The following is a 16,027-nucleotide window of genomic DNA, read 5'->3' on the forward strand; positions in this document are numbered from 1 at the left end:
TATGGGATTCTTGCCTGGGCTGTTTGGTCCTTGGGACATCTATTTTTCATAGTTATTAGTGCATCTTACACTTTTTATAGGGAAAATTTTATCATACTATTTTACATTTGGGAACTTTGTAATAAAACTGGTAGTAGGAGACAGAGATGGAATGGGTCAGTGGCTCAAGTTTTCTGAATGGGTCAGTGGATCGGGGGTCAACATCATGTGTCACACTGCAACTCACTACCCACCGTAACCCACTGCGACCCACCGACTCACTCTGATCTGCCGACACACTCTACTCACTGCATTGTAGACAGTATCTTCTGAACACTGGTGAATTTGTCTACGTTTTACTTTCAAGGCCTCCATTTTTCTGTCTTTTTCATTTGTTCCTATTTACTTACCTGAGATGAGTATATCTAAGTGAAAAAAGATCTTTAGGCACTTTTGGATATTGATATTTGTAATTGTAATAATAGCAATAGGACTTATACTACTACTTGGCTTTCGTAGTACACAGCCTGAGAGTTCCTAAAGGAGCTAACTACTGGGAAAAATACATTTTTGAATCACTGTAATATATAAATTATTATATAAAAATTGAATATAACTATGTGTGCCTGATCATCACGGCCAAATTGCAGTTATTGAAATGATTTTTGGTATATAGTTAGTTCTTAATCCAAACTGGGATGTTACCATATCGTTTTCATTATACTAGCTTACATATCCTAAGGGGGTAATTGAGATCCGAATTTTTGCGAAAGAAATTGAGTATCTCGCAAGCCGTTAAACTTACGGAGCTGAAATTTAGTATATTAACCTTTTATTGAAAATAAATAGTGTGTCCTAGCATTCTTTTAAAATTCTCCTTTATGGGGGGGGGGGCACTTTCTATATATGGAAAATTGTTAGTGGGTTGGTTGGTAAAAATAATCGAAAATGATTGATATTATTTGAGAAGAAAATCAGAAACAGTTATTAATTCAGAAACATAGAATACAGTGCTTCCCTTCATATATCCATTGCTTCCTACTATAAAAATTACTGAAGCTTACGTTTATTATATGGAACGCTTAGAGCACAGGGCAATCGACCCATAAAGTTGTGAGAAAAATAGACACAAAATTTGTACTGTAAGCTTAATTACACGGAAATTTTAAGTTTGGACTGTACACATAATTAGACCCTATATAGAAAATTTTACAGTTTTTTTCCCTTTATGTTGGTTTACTTACCTTGATTTGGGACTTCCAAATTTCATCCTTTTTTTCCACTAAAAAATATCGATAATTCAACAAGGAACTAATTATACTATAATAATTTAATTGAAATTCATCGTAAAGGTCAGATCGATTGTAAAGGTCAAACTAACCCATGACAAACGCTATACCATTTTATATCGTAACGATCAGACCCATCGTTATTGTAACAGAGAGGTGCTTGAGCGATTTACCGTAGAAATTCAAACTCCGATTAGTGACAATTTCACAACTTTGTTTTATTACAAATGTAAACTCTTCAGTCAGTAGAGAGGAGGGCGTGGATCATGGGTCAGAGTTGATGACGGTGGATTTTGGTGAGTCAGACTAAGTAACAATGGGTGAGAGTGGTTCATGGTGGATGGTAAGTGAGAATGGTTCATGGTGGGTCGGAGTGGGTCATATTGCGTGGTCGGTCAGAGTGGGTCACGGTGGGTTGTTGATCAGTGGGCCGTGGGTCAAGTTTTCATTGATACACGCCAACTCTGGTAGGAAAAAAGGAGTCCCGTGTGTGATTGCTCTACCTTCTACCTGCTTAGCAGCATTTTATTTATTCTAAAGTATTAATACAGAGCTTGATATTATTACTTTCAAATATAGCACATTCTACTGTATATTAGGACATTATTTAGCGTAACAGTAATTTATTACAATGGTTACTATTTCTTCAATGTTTCTTTCATTCTTCGACGCTAAAATTAGAGCACGGTTAAAGTTTCAAGCACTTTGTCGTAACTGGTGTATATATATATATATATATATATATATATATATATATATATATATATATATATATATATATATATATATATATATATATTTCTAATTAATAGATTGAATCATTGAGTTGAAGTTCTTAACATCCCTTATGAGACGGAACGTAACCAAAACAGTATCCCAACCAGTGCTAGTGTTTTGTATCTGAGAGAAGCACATTCATTGGGAATTGAACCCTGAGACCAGCCAGTCACGAAGGAACATTCATTTTTTTCTTCTAATTTTCCGTAAGTGAGTATAAAGTAAAAAGTTCTAAAACGTATTTATTCTACAAAATATTATTGACATTTAACGAAAAAAAATGTTCAAAGATAAGACATTAATCAATTGATATGTTTCATTGGGCTGAACAAAATTATATTGATGGGTCTAAAATCCTCGTGCGTAATTTTTTTTAAAACACAGCAAAACGGAGTTGTTTTCTTCGTAAATCTGAAAATTGATATACAACAACTACGCCAGTTGTTAAAATGAAACTGATACCCAACGACACTAGCAAGATGTCAGTATAGCGAGGTTAAAGGGATATAATCTCAAAAATTATGATTAATTCATATACTTTAATTTTTCTTTAACTATAATGAATAAAAACGAGACATCCTGTATATTAGTTGAAACGCAAAACGGAAGAAAATGAGACGTTCTTGAGGGTAAATTCTTGTGCGTATTTTTTTTAGAGAAAACCGAGAAAAAACTAATTTTTATTACCCTAAAATGTATATAGTTGATTGCCAATAATTGGTAGTTATTTTATTTTGCTGGAATATATCTGGTGTAGTAAAAAGTAATCCATGATTTTGGCATGACATTGAAGGCTTGACTTACCATAGTTAGAATGATCGGATTTAGGTCACATATGCCCCGTTTTGTTCGATAACGTGTTGCCATTTCGAAGGTAATATCATGATGCCTCTCTCATAAAAGCCCTTGTCCCTAGTGGCACAAAATTGAGACAGTCGATTTTCACAAGCCTCTCTTGAAGCGACTTTTTCACAAGCAAACATGTTCGCCATGGACAGGAACAGATGATAATCACTCGGTGCCAGGTCCGGACTATAAGGTATATGCATAAGAACTTCCCAACCAAGCTCCCGGAGCTTCTGGCGAGTCACTATCGGTGTGTGGCCTGGCGTTGTCCTGGTAGAACACAATGCCTCTCCTATTGGTTAAAGCTGGCCGCTTCTGGGCGATTGCTGCCTTCAGATGGTCCAATTGTTGACAGTACAGTTCCGAGTTAAGGGTTTGGCCGTAGGGGAGCAGCTCATAGTAGATAATTCCCTGCCAATCCCACCAAACACACAGCAAAACCTTCCTGGCCGTCAATCCTGGCTTGGGCACCGTTTGCTCCGGCTCACCGCGCTTCGACCACGATCGTTTTCGCGTGACGTTGTCGTAAGAAATCCACTTTTCATCGCGAGTCACCAAACGCTTCAGAAATGGGTCATTTTTGTTGCGATTCAGCAGCGATTCGCAAATGGAAATTCGGTCCATGAGGTGTTTTTGCGTTAACTCGTGTGGTACCCATACATCAAGGTTCTTTTTGTATCCAGCCTTATGCAAATGGTTCCACACGGATTTTTGTGGAATGTTTAGCTCTTGGGCAATCGACACAGTGCTTACATGACGGTCGGACGCGACAATTTCCATGATTTTATCGACATTCTCGACACTTGGGCTTCCAGTGTGTAGTGCATCTTTGACGTCAAAATTACCGGAACGGAATCGACGAAACCAAAATTGCGCGTGATTAGCTGTTACAGTATCAGGACCATAAACACTATTCACATTTGCAGACGCCTGGCTTGCGTTTTCGCTCAACTCATTACAACTGTTTGAACAGTGTTTGTAGTACGCAATCTCATCGTTTGAACGCCATTTTGTTGAACCGGATCGGACTTATACAACGCGAGATACAGATCACTGAAGCCATCTATTGGCAAAATAATGGATTACTTTTTACTACACCAGATATTATTTATTTATTTATGTAGAGAGTAAGTTTAAAGAATACACTTAACGTGGAGATTTTGTCTATTGTTGTTTGTCTTCTAAGGGTCATACACCTAATCTTAACAGCGACACTCTTACTCCAAACAGTGACACACACATACTCCTAACAGTAACACACATACTCCAAATGGTGAGGGGGCGCGGTGGCTCGTGGTAGAGCGTTCATCTCCGGTGCTTGGGGTCCTTGGTTCGATCCCATCTCGCGCCGTGGGGACTTTGTGGTGAACAAACACCGTGCCTGTGGGTTTTCTCGGGGTTCTCCCGTTTCCTCCCACTTTCTTCATTCCACCATTTCATTCATTTCTCATTATCACCATCTCCTTTAGCCTAACTAGCGTAAAGGTGGGACGTAAAACTTAAAGATTTCATTTCATTTACTCCTAACAGTGACACAAATACTAATAACAGTGACACGCAAATACCCCTACCAGTGACACGCAAATACCCCTAACAGTGACACACAAATACTCCTAACAGTGACACACATACTTCTAACCGTGACATTAATCCTAATGATACATATACTCCAAACTGTGACAAATACTCGTCACAGTGACACACTTATTCCTAACAATGACGCAAATATTCCTAACAGTGGCACAAATAGTTTTAATAGTGACACTACCTCTGAAAGTGAACCACACAGACTACGTATTTCTAAAACAATGACGCCTTTAGTATTCTGGTTATACTACTTTCGTGCCGTACATAAAATCAGGTTGCGTTGCGTAAATTACAATAAGGATTTAAATTATGTAGAAAAGAAGTATAATTAGAATCCAAGAAACAAAAGGATAATAGTATCTTCTAGGTACACGTACGCGTTTATAAAATTATCCGTTCAAATGTTTATGTTAATCCAGTATCATACATTAGTAAAACCGTATGCTTTTCTGCTAACTTTTGGCCTCCCCAAGCGGGACGGATATACCCAGAAACTTTGTAAATTCAGCATAGGGTACGTGTGTGTAGTGCTAGCAATATCACAATACGCTGTGGTACAATAAGTTTGTATTGTCTTTTGCTGTAAGAAAGACGAAGAGAAACTAGCCTAATTTACCACTTCCTAGATATCCTGTTTCCAGTCGGCAAAGAACTATTTTTAGTAGGGCATCGTAACTTCTACTGTACTTGGAAGTCTTGGGGTATGGGAAAGAGGTGGAAAGGGTGGTTTCTTAATTCTCCCGCGGGAAATTACAGTTCTTTTCACGAACCAGTTGAATTGTAGTCCTAAACAAGACTCGTTGCTCCCACTCCCACTGTTTGTCGAAGTGTATGTGTGTGTGTGTAGCATATATCAAGAGTTGCGACACACATACACATACACACACACACAGAGAGAGAGAGAGAGAGAGAGAGAGAGAGAGATGGGAAAGAATGGTTTAACTAGAACAAGGAACGAATTTACAAATGAGCTGGACGAGCTTGGGAAACATTTAATTCAACAGAATGGTACTTACTTCCACATTTAAACCAAAGATATGCTCACACACACACACGCACGCAGAAACAATAAAATAGTAATAAAAAAAACTTACAGTGTAAATTTGGAATTATTACACCGAGCACGTTTATAAAATGTTGGTGTACACGACAGCACTAACAATGAAAACACCCCTCACCTCCAATCCCTAAAAGGTCACGAGTGCAGAAGTCTGCTGCCAAGGTGAGGCCTTCCATTTTCTGGGACTGTGAAGGGGTCATCATGACAGATTGCCGTACTTATCACAGGGGGCAACTACTACTATAGTCCGCGTCACTCGAATTGGCGTGTGACATGAGCCAATAAACTCGCAGTGTGCTTTTACTAAACTGGAGGAATTTAATCATTCATAATTGTCCACCAATTATGAATGATTAGATTCCTGTCTGAAGGTTCAGTGACAGGGTACTGCGAGCTTATTGGCTGATGCCACGCGCCAATTCGGGTGACGCGGACTTTAGTATTTATTATTCTTATCTCCTGACTAAGTTACCAGAGGAACTAAAGAAGAAACGTCTTGGAATTGTCACAAGAGGTGTTGCTGTTGGCAGACAATACCAGCTCATTCCGTCCATGCATCCTTGATGAAGACAGTGGAATCAGAATATGAAATATTGCCTCACTCCTATACTGATCGGACCTAGCACCAAGTGATATTTTTCTCTTCGCAGAAATGAAGAGTCCACTCAGAGAAAGTCATTTTGACGGTAGGGGTTATACCATTTCTGAGGTTGAACTGTGCCTTCAAAGCTAAATTGCAAGTGAAGAACTTCTGACAAAACTATGTTGCTAGACACGGTAACTATGTAGAGAAGAACTGATACCATAATGGTGACAGCGCTCTCCAGAGGAAATTCCTTCTAGGTGATTGCACGAACCTTTTTATACTCCCTCGTAAGATGAATTCCGCTAAATATTTTCTGACTAAAGCACTGATTATCAGTGGCGTATTTAAGGGCGGCTTCCGAGCAAGCCCACCTCAAAATTTTATTTATTATTTTAAAGTAAATTAAATATCTTGCAGAATTTTTACATTTCCAAAAATAAAGTTAGCAAAGTCCCCCCCTTCCCGAAACAAAATAATCGTAAATACGCCACTGCTGATTATATATACATACGGTATATAATTTTATTTTATATGAAAAGTGTGATATAGATATCACTAGATTTGCTGTAAATATCCTGTGTTTCTACTTCAGAATCTTGTTGGAGTCAATTGCTTGTTTGCGTTGGTTGATATCACTAATGGTAAGTTCTAACACAATTGCAATCCATATTATTTGGGTCTGAAAAACTAAAAGATAAACCCGTCGTTGTAATTAGAGCGCTCACTTGTGGGGGAAGGATTTCTGGTTTGATTCAAGATATATAATTGTGGCATCATATCAGCTTCTTTTGTCTACTTTCATCTCATCATTCACCTCGATATATATTTTCTATAGCTTACAGAACCTATCTGTAAAAAATGTGAACATACCGTAGCGTAAAATGAAGTTTTTTCTTTTTTTAAAAAAGAAAAAAAGTGGTAGTCCAGTGAGCACAGTGGAAATTCGAGTTTTAGTCCCCGGCTATTTATAGCGTTTGCAAAGCGTTTTTATTGCACATGCGTACGCTTGGAATACGCTGACCATGAATTTAAATGTGGATGGCTAATCACAAACGCGAAAGCAATAAAAACGCGGAGAAAACGTCAGCTCGAGCGTATTTGGTGTGTTTCGGAACAATCGACCGCCTGCTGTTTAAAAGATGTCAAAAGAAAGAAAAAAAGGAATGACGTGTTGCAAGAAACAGCGTGTTGCAGACAAGGGGATTTTAGCAAGAAACAGCTGCTTTGAAGATGCTTTGTTCAGAGTACTGGAACCCTGCTGTTATAGATCTGGACTTGGTAAAAAAAAAAAAAAAAAAAAAAAAAAAAAAGACCTGGAAACCCTGACTGGCTCACAGTATAACTCTGGCGAAAGTAAAGTTACCAAACAGCCACCTTGGTCGCGTTCGCTCTAGGGGGTAACCCTTCGAAAACGCATTCTCAAATAGCCACAGACTTAGTAACCTTAGATTCTAAGCTGTTTTGACGTTGGATTATCGTACATCCGAACAGTCATAATTACGCTGACATATAACTTTCTGATTTTACTGTTATGTAAAAATGCTAGGTGCCTTTATTGAGTCTATGATATTCTCTATCAGATAGTAAGTATATTAGTGGTGCCTCCTTTCAAATCAGAATTGATTTACTGAATCTGCTGCACTATGCGAAGGGGGACACGGTGGCTCAGTGATGACCTCCGTCTGTTCTAGTGACTAGCGCGTGCGCCTTTGGTGTAGTAGTCCCGGGTTGATTCCCGGTGGGAGAGCCTTTAGAATTTTAACTGTCATGAATGTTTCTTTGTTCATGCCCCTATCTTAAAGGAGTCACTGGAAAAAATGTAAAATACAGTAAAACGAGTAATAAATAGGAAAATTGGGTTACTGAGGAAAGTTCGGTAAATCAGATAGCTTTAAAAAAAAAAAGTGGTAGAGTGCTTATCTCTAGTGCACAGAGTTCCTGGTTCGATCCCCGACCAAGTAAGTTTGTAGTGGACAACATCGTGTCGGTTGGTTTTCTCAGGGCACTACCGTTTTTCCCACATTCTCATTCCACCAACTATTCCATCATCATTTACTTGTCTTAATCATTCATCTTAGCCTAAAGAGAGCGTGAAAAGGCAATATAAACCAAAACCACTTTGCCTGACAGCGCTTTGTGAGTCTCAACCACACCAACGCCATCTGTTAGAGACCTGCTGAACTACGTCCAGCCTAGTGACTAACACGTGATCAGCGCGCTACGTCACTCTGTCTGTAACAGACTTTATCAGGAGCATTCTAGATAAACGTCACATATTTTATTCACGTGACTCCCCAATTTGTCTCACAACGCTGAGTGGACGTCGAAAATTGGGAAGGATCGGCCGGTAATCGAACTCAAGACCACGCGGGCGTGAGTTCAACGCTCAAGCCACATGGCAACGCAATATATAGTATAAATTCGAAAATAATATGCGTTTTGCTACACTTGTACTTTTATGAGAAGAATTTTCGAAAACAGAATTATTTTAATGGCTTTATTTGCCATGTTTTATCTCCAGGACTTCAGAAACGATTGAAATACCCTACTTTTGGAAGACATATTGAGTGTTTCCTTAGAATGTGCATTTTAATGTAAATGATATGTTAAAAATTCGTCTTAAACATACCCTACCTAATTTTATCTCCCTAAGTTGGGGAGCTCGTGACCTACTCTAATTTTGGAACAGATTTTCAGTTTCGCCACTTGCTATATGAAATTCAATGAGTTACATGGTTTTACAAAAATCTCAAGCTAAATGCTAAATATGTTTAAAAGTTAGTTTGAAACGTTCAGTCCTTTTCCCATGATGATGAAACAAACATAAATTTAATTTTTATTTAGAAGGTATGGATAGATTATAATTTAATTAATAAAAACAATGAAGTGATAAATAAAATGAGTATTATTGCTTGTTAGCTGGATTAGGATTTGATCTAAGTTTTATTTGGTGCAATTCTAGTAGGTTTCGTGAGACACGGAGGCTCAGTGGTAGAGCGCTAACCTTTGGTGCTTTGGGTCCCTATTTCGATCCCCGGCCAAGGAATTTTGTGGTGGACAACATCGTGTTCGTGGGTTTTCTCGGTGTACTCCCGTTTCCTCCTGCATTTCCATTTCACCAATTCTTCCATCATCATTCACTTACCCTAGTCAGCTGTCTCCCTTAGCCTAACAGGTACGTGGGACATTAAACTGAAAAAAAAAAAATCATTTCATTTTTCATTTTCTAGCAGGTTTCGGGTTGCGATCTGGTGGGAAATTTTCATGATGTGTTACCAATAATGGTTTAACTAACGCCTTATTTAAAATTTTGTCATCCCATGCGGTCACACAGTTCCGACCACAGTAAATACCAGTCAGTCAGTTGGCCTTAAGTTACATCCCTTCAGTCTCCCTTTCCTCTTCCGTTTTATTTTAGACTACTTCATTGATATTTCTCCTAGTTCTGCAGTCACAGCATTAATGAAGCACACATGAAAGACATATATAGCATGGCTTCGCTAAGGAAAAAAAAAATGACGCCACACTCCCGCAGGTTCAATTTCTAAGCTAATATTTCTCTTTCGAACATACAAGAGGCGGAAGGACGTTGGACATGTCAATTTATTGTAACATAATTAAGATTTCGAGCGTAGCCTATATTAATAGGAAAGAAAATTAAAAAACAAAAATGTCATATTGAAACTATACAAATTACTTTTATATTAAAATATGATTAGGCCATTTATTATTCTCTGAAAGTATGTTGGAAAATACCACCCTTTCCCTGTCTTCATTTTTTTTTCTTTAACGTTATTCGTTTAAGCAAAAGCTGTACTGAAGATATTGGTTAATGTTGAAGATTAATTGACATATAACGTCAGTTATAAATCAGCGTATTTTATATATGAGTGAAATACTTGGTGTTTTTTTTTCTGCTGATGTGTGTGTATATAATATTCAATGCAGTATATTTAAAAGAAGGCCCTAACCAAGCAGAAACTAATAGATTGGTTCTAAAAATACATGAAAAGTTTTACAGTTTTACAAGAGTTAATCTTGAAAGCACTAGTGTCTGAAATAAGAAATCAAGCAACAAAAATAGAACAAAATAACTCATAACTACAGTGAAACCTCTCTAAAGCGGACAGCCGTGGGGAATCAAAATTGTCCGCTATAGAGAGGTGTCCGCCTTAGAGAGGTTTCAATATTTTCTTACGTAAATTAATAAACAAGGTGATATGCAATTAGAAGAAAATATTTTTGCATGAATCACGTATTTATAAATATTACCAAAATGTTATTGTACCTGCATTATCTTGCGCCATCCAATTCGAGGCACAACATGGGAATAAGATGTTATAGTTCTCTGCATTTTATATTTATCACTACTTACTACGTTTTCGGTATGTTGCTCTAATTTATGAGTTAATTGCAGTCCAGCAATGACTTTTTTTAAAAAGTCAATATGCGTACCCGTGGTCAAAAATACCAAACTTGTCTTATATTTGGTTAGAGATCCAGCGGGACAGTGGAATGATGTGTCATTCCAAACAGTGGGCAACTGTCAATCACTTTTTTTTTCTGAAGCAGGTTGGGTAGGAGTGGAATGCAAGCAAAGGATATAAGGGTGTTATGAAACAGATACCCTTTCTCTGAGTTGCTGAACAGACAGCTGAGGAGGCAAAATGTTGTCACACCCACATGTTCATCCTTGGTGACATACGTACGAATTACTGAAAGTGTATTTTTACAGCACTTTCCAACTTGTTTCTAGAGAAAGTGTCCGTAATACGGAGGTAAATAATACCTATAAAAGACAAGAAAGACTGTCCGTGTCCGTACTAGAGAGTGTCCGTTTTAGAGAGGTTTGCCAATATGTTTTTTCCTATTACAGTGTTTGGGGATTACAAAATATGTCCGTTATGGGAGGTGTCCGCTTTATAGAGGTGTCCGTTAGTAGAGGTTTCACTGTACTACATTCTCTCACACTTATGTTCCTAACACTGTACATTTTAAAGATGCACTTCGGTGTAGTTTAAGTAAGTGATGCATAAGATTTTGAATGTAGAAAATATTACAGTTGTGTCATCCATTTTATGAAAATTATCTAACATTAGTAGAGAACTTCTGTATCCCTACTACTTGAACAGAGGCGAAACGTGATTGATCTGATTTTTCTCCATAAAATAGTACAAAATGAGTTTAATTGTACGGATCTCATATCAACACTAAATTTTCATGTCCTGACACTTAAAACTTGTGCTGATAACTCTAAGCCTGTTCTATTGCAATAAAGCAAGGACCAACGTATTATTGAAATCACTAATCTGGAGAATATGCTTTTCTTACAACAAAATATGTGTCCAACACAAAAGAAATTGGCATCTGTAATACCAACTATATGTTTAGGAAAACTATTGTAAATTTGTTTGTAATACACGAACACTGTAATTGGACTTATGCATGTTGTGTAGATGACAATGGTAAATAAATAAATAACAAATAAATAATACAAGTTGATCAAGGGAGGCGGAAGGATTCAAATACCCACTGCAGGGGCGGATCTAGGACGGACTTCTGGGGAGGGCCGGTGGGTTGTAATACAGTTACTTAGAGCTACTTTTAAGAGCTCCAAACTCTCCAGAAAGTTTCCTCTTCTGGGGGGAAGCGATTGCCCCGATCGCCCCTCTGGATCCGCCTCTGTATCACTGATAGTTTAAATAATAATAATAATAATAATAATAATAAAGATGTTAAACAACAATTACACGAGAATTGAATTACACAAGTATTAAATTCACCTAATAACACAAAGATGACATCGAAATCTCACACTGTCTATTCGTACTGTTTTCATGGAAAATAAATACTTAAAATTACTAGATAAATGTTAATATTGTCCGCAAGTTCGGTTACACAAAGAATGTTTGTGAACTTCCTTGTGACTATATGGACCTGGATTCAGTTGTTGGTGGGATCTTATGTGGTTTGGATCCCATATTAAGCTACAGGTCCATGTCTCATATAGCCTCGATACTGAACGGAACGCTAAGCTCCACATCAACGAACAAAGAACGTTCGTCTCATTGCGTTTTTCGTTTAATCTCTTCCGAACCAAATAAACTTAATGAACAGCGCAATAGCAGCCAGATTGCAAACACATTTCTATTGTTACCTTAATACTTTTCTTTTTTTTAAAAAAAAATATATATTCTGATATTTTATTACGGTCACGCCATGTAATATTAGTACATCCGTCAGTTACCCCACACAAAATAACTCTCGAAGTAAAGTGAATTTTTAATCTTCTTTTCTCAATAGACAGAGCGATTGGCACGGCCGAATTCGTTAATGAAGTCAATCCATTAACAATTTCAAGGGTAACGGTGACTTTAATGTTGACTATCCATATCCCATTACTTGAAATATGTGATAAGGATATACATTTTTTGAGATTCAAGATAAAACGTTTTTGAGATTAAGGTATTTTTTTAGATTAAAGGTTAAAAAAGACTTTGAGATTAAAGGTAAAAAAAACTTTGAGATTAAAGGTAAAAAATTTTGAGGTTAGATAAAAAAATTGATTAAAAATAAATATTTTTGAGGTTAAAAAAATATTAAGATTAAAAATACATTTTTGAGGCTAAAGATAATTTTTTAAGTTAAAGAAAAATTTTTGAGGTTAAAAATAAATTTTTGAGGCTATAAAACTTTTTGAGGTTAAAAGTATTTTTCAGATTAACAGTTTCTTTTTTTAAATGAAACCTCAAAAACTATTTGTAAAGTTAAAACCTCACATATTTGGGGTATGAGAGCCCTCGTATTGAGTTTAGACACCCGAAATAAATTCCTGCGTACGCTACTGTATGAGAGGCTATATAAGCCCTAGAGTAGGGTTTTCAACCTGGGGTCAGGATCCATGGGAGAATCGCGATAGAAATATATGATGGTCGCGAAGGAGGGTGAAAAATGGAAGTAGGATCTAGTAGCAGAAAAATTATATTTTTAAACATTATCTTGAATTTATTATTTTGATAGACATATTTTTATTTCGATTTTTATTGTCAAAACACAAAGAACGTTAAACAAATTAAGAACTGTTAAAAGCTGAAAAAAGAAAGGAATGAAACTGGAGAAAAACTGGGTATTGAAATAGAAATAAAAATACAGATACGATAAAAACCTGCGTATTAAAATATAATTCAAAATGAAAGCTACATACATACACACATGCATACACATAGGCCTACTGTAAGCGATAAACAGTACGCTGCATTTACAGAATTTATAATAACATCTTGAAATAGAAGGGGTAAGGCGTTAAAACCCGACAACTGTCCTTGAATATGCCATTTTATAGTTTTGGTGTTAACGTCATTTTAATGAAGTGAAAAAAAAAAACGCTTTATACTCCTCGAGTCTGTCCGTCTGTTGATGAGTAATTGAATCGACTGGATAATTCTTATTACAAATTCAAGTATAAGATCAAGCTTGGGATATTTGTTGTCACTAGTTTGAGCTTCTACGAACAAAGTGGCATCTAGTGCTGTCCACGAGAAGAGTCTAAAAATAAGATTTTCTCATCTGATCTCGCAAATTTAGTACAAATCTCGCCTCGTCTCGTTTTGGAGATTTGTGTACATATTTTTTACCCTGATTTTTTTCTGTATTTTATCTAGAAGTTATTAGAATCCTTCTCCGCCACGAAAAGTTCACGATGGGTCTGATACAACAACATTGAAACCATACTGATTATTGGAGTATATTGCAAAATTATGTCTTTTTAGGGTAGAGCTAAATAAAAGGTTCACGGGATTTATGAACTTTCTTCGTCATCTTTTATTATAAAATTCCTCTTCATGTACAGTAATAACTAATGCCAGGGGAACGTCATGGCGCGTCATGTGAGAATTTAAAAAGCAACCCAATGAATATTCAAGTTCAAAGTCTAAGAAGAAATTTCGTGTACCACGGCATGGGAACGGCACAATTACCATTAAGGATTATGTTCTATTGCTTTAATCTATTATACCAGATAGATATAAGTATATTGCAGTTTGTAAATCTTGATCTAATATAACTCGTATAGTGATATATACGGAAATAATTGTGTTATGTAGATAATGCTAAATGAAGTATATTACAAATATTCCTTGTTTTCTTTTCAGTGGAAGAATCGCGAAAGAGAAAAGGATGGGTAGATGTAATGGCTAGTATAACGGAGCAAGCTGTGCAATCCTCGGAGACTGCGGGCCCGAATGTTAGAGTAAGGCAAAATAGTGGTGGCCGGTCTGGTGAGGAGGAGGAGGGTCCACCGGCACTGCCTCCTAGACCTCCTCCTCGTCCTAGACCGGGCACTTGTTCGGTAGTGTGTAGTGCTGCGTCGTGTAGTGCTAGTGTTTGTCCGGATATGGCGAGAGAAGCTCCTGCAACAGCAACAACCGGTAAGTACAAAGTTAGCTATTATTTTAAACTTTGTTTCATGTTTTTTGTTAAAAATTTAATTCTTTTGATTAATAGTTATGTTTATTCTACATTTGATGCTGTTGGCTTGTCGTGAATTGGCCAACGAAGCATTGTGAGTTTGGCGTTGTTAACAGGTAGTTTTCCGTCATTTTTATTTAATTTTAGCTACAAAATATTCTCTTTCAGTTACAGTAGTTTTCAAGACATATTCCAACGAAAGGCAAATGTTTGTAATTGGGCTGAGTCCAGTTAATCTCGGTAGACCCTATTTCTAATGAAAATAATGATAATTTAATTCATGTGGTGTACAGATATTTAAATGCAAAAAGTGCTACCGCTGGAAATCTCATCTTTGTTCTGCATTGAAAATTGTCTAAAATCATGTCTCAAACATGAGAAAATTGTCTCAAATAGGTTTGTACGAGGGTCGTTCCGAAAGTAATGCCTCCTATGTTGTTTTCTTTTTTTCATGAAAACTAATAGAGATACATAAATAACAACAGCACAGAAAACAGAGCAATATTTCAGCTACAGACTGTTATTTTTCCCAATAATTCCCACCATTCGTTATGCACTTTCGCTAACGACGAACCAGAGCCTGCATGCCGCGCTTGTAAAAATCGGAACCAGCTGAGGTAACCACTTCCTTACAGCTTTGACGACAGCTTCCGAGTCTTCAAAATATTCGCAACGTAGTCCTCTTTCAGAGGCACGTGGTCCAGCAGGTCCCGACAAATTTCCATGCGCTGAGTTTTGTGATCTTCTGTAAGCATTCGCGGCACCCATATCGCACAGACTTTGCAAAAACCAAGATGTTACAGCATTTTTTCCAATGCATTACAGCCGATATTCAGCTTCGTACACAATTCTCTGGTCGTTGTCCGGCGATCAGCACGCATAAGTTTATCAAGACGCTCTTCATTGCGAGGGATGATAGCTGTGCAGGGCTTCCGGGTAGTGGCTTTTCATGAACACCCTTTTCACCACCTTGAAAATGCCCTACCCATCGCCTCATGTTGCTCACGTTTATAGTATCATCTCCATAAACGTTTACCAAGCGTCGATGCATTACAATCGGCGCAATTCCTTCAGCAGTGAGGAATTCAATCACACATCGTTATTTTATACGCACGTCCATATCAGGCTCCATTTTGGAACATTCCTATGCTGGCGCCAACTACCGCAGAAGAACAGGACCAGTTGCAAATAAAAGAGGAAGGTTCAGGCATTAGCACAGCATCAACGATATCTGGCACGGACATACAAAAATATGAAGCATTTCGGAACGACTCTTGTATATCTCAAAAGAGCTTGAAATTATGAGTGACAAAATGCTTTTTACGAGCCAAGAGAATAAAATACTTGTCTTATTTTGAAACAAACAAAGAATATATTAAATTTGTTTTGAGGTCTCACCGGTAGTTCAAGTAGATCTACTAGATCAACTCTCGGAAA

General features: G+C 37.2%; 1 protein-coding gene across 2 annotated transcripts in view; it reads left to right on the top strand.

Annotated features, from left to right (window-relative positions):
* Nucleotides 1-16,027, top strand: part of LOC145668153 (uncharacterized) — a 1,131,027-nt gene that overhangs the window by 226,701 nt on the left and 888,299 nt on the right. For both annotated transcript variants that reach the window (XM_081735741.1, XM_081735742.1), the window contains exon 2: nt 14,275-14,550. In XM_081735741.1, coding sequence (XP_081591867.1) covers nt 14,275-14,550 — 276 coding nt within the window. The remainder of the gene's footprint in view (nt 1-14,274; nt 14,551-16,027) is intronic.

The sequence above is a fragment of the Thermobia domestica genome, chromosome 13, assembly GCF_964235325.1.
Source record: "Thermobia domestica chromosome 13, izTheDome1.hap1.1, whole genome shotgun sequence".
NCBI classification, from domain to species: domain Eukaryota; kingdom Metazoa; phylum Arthropoda; class Insecta; order Zygentoma; family Lepismatidae; genus Thermobia; species Thermobia domestica.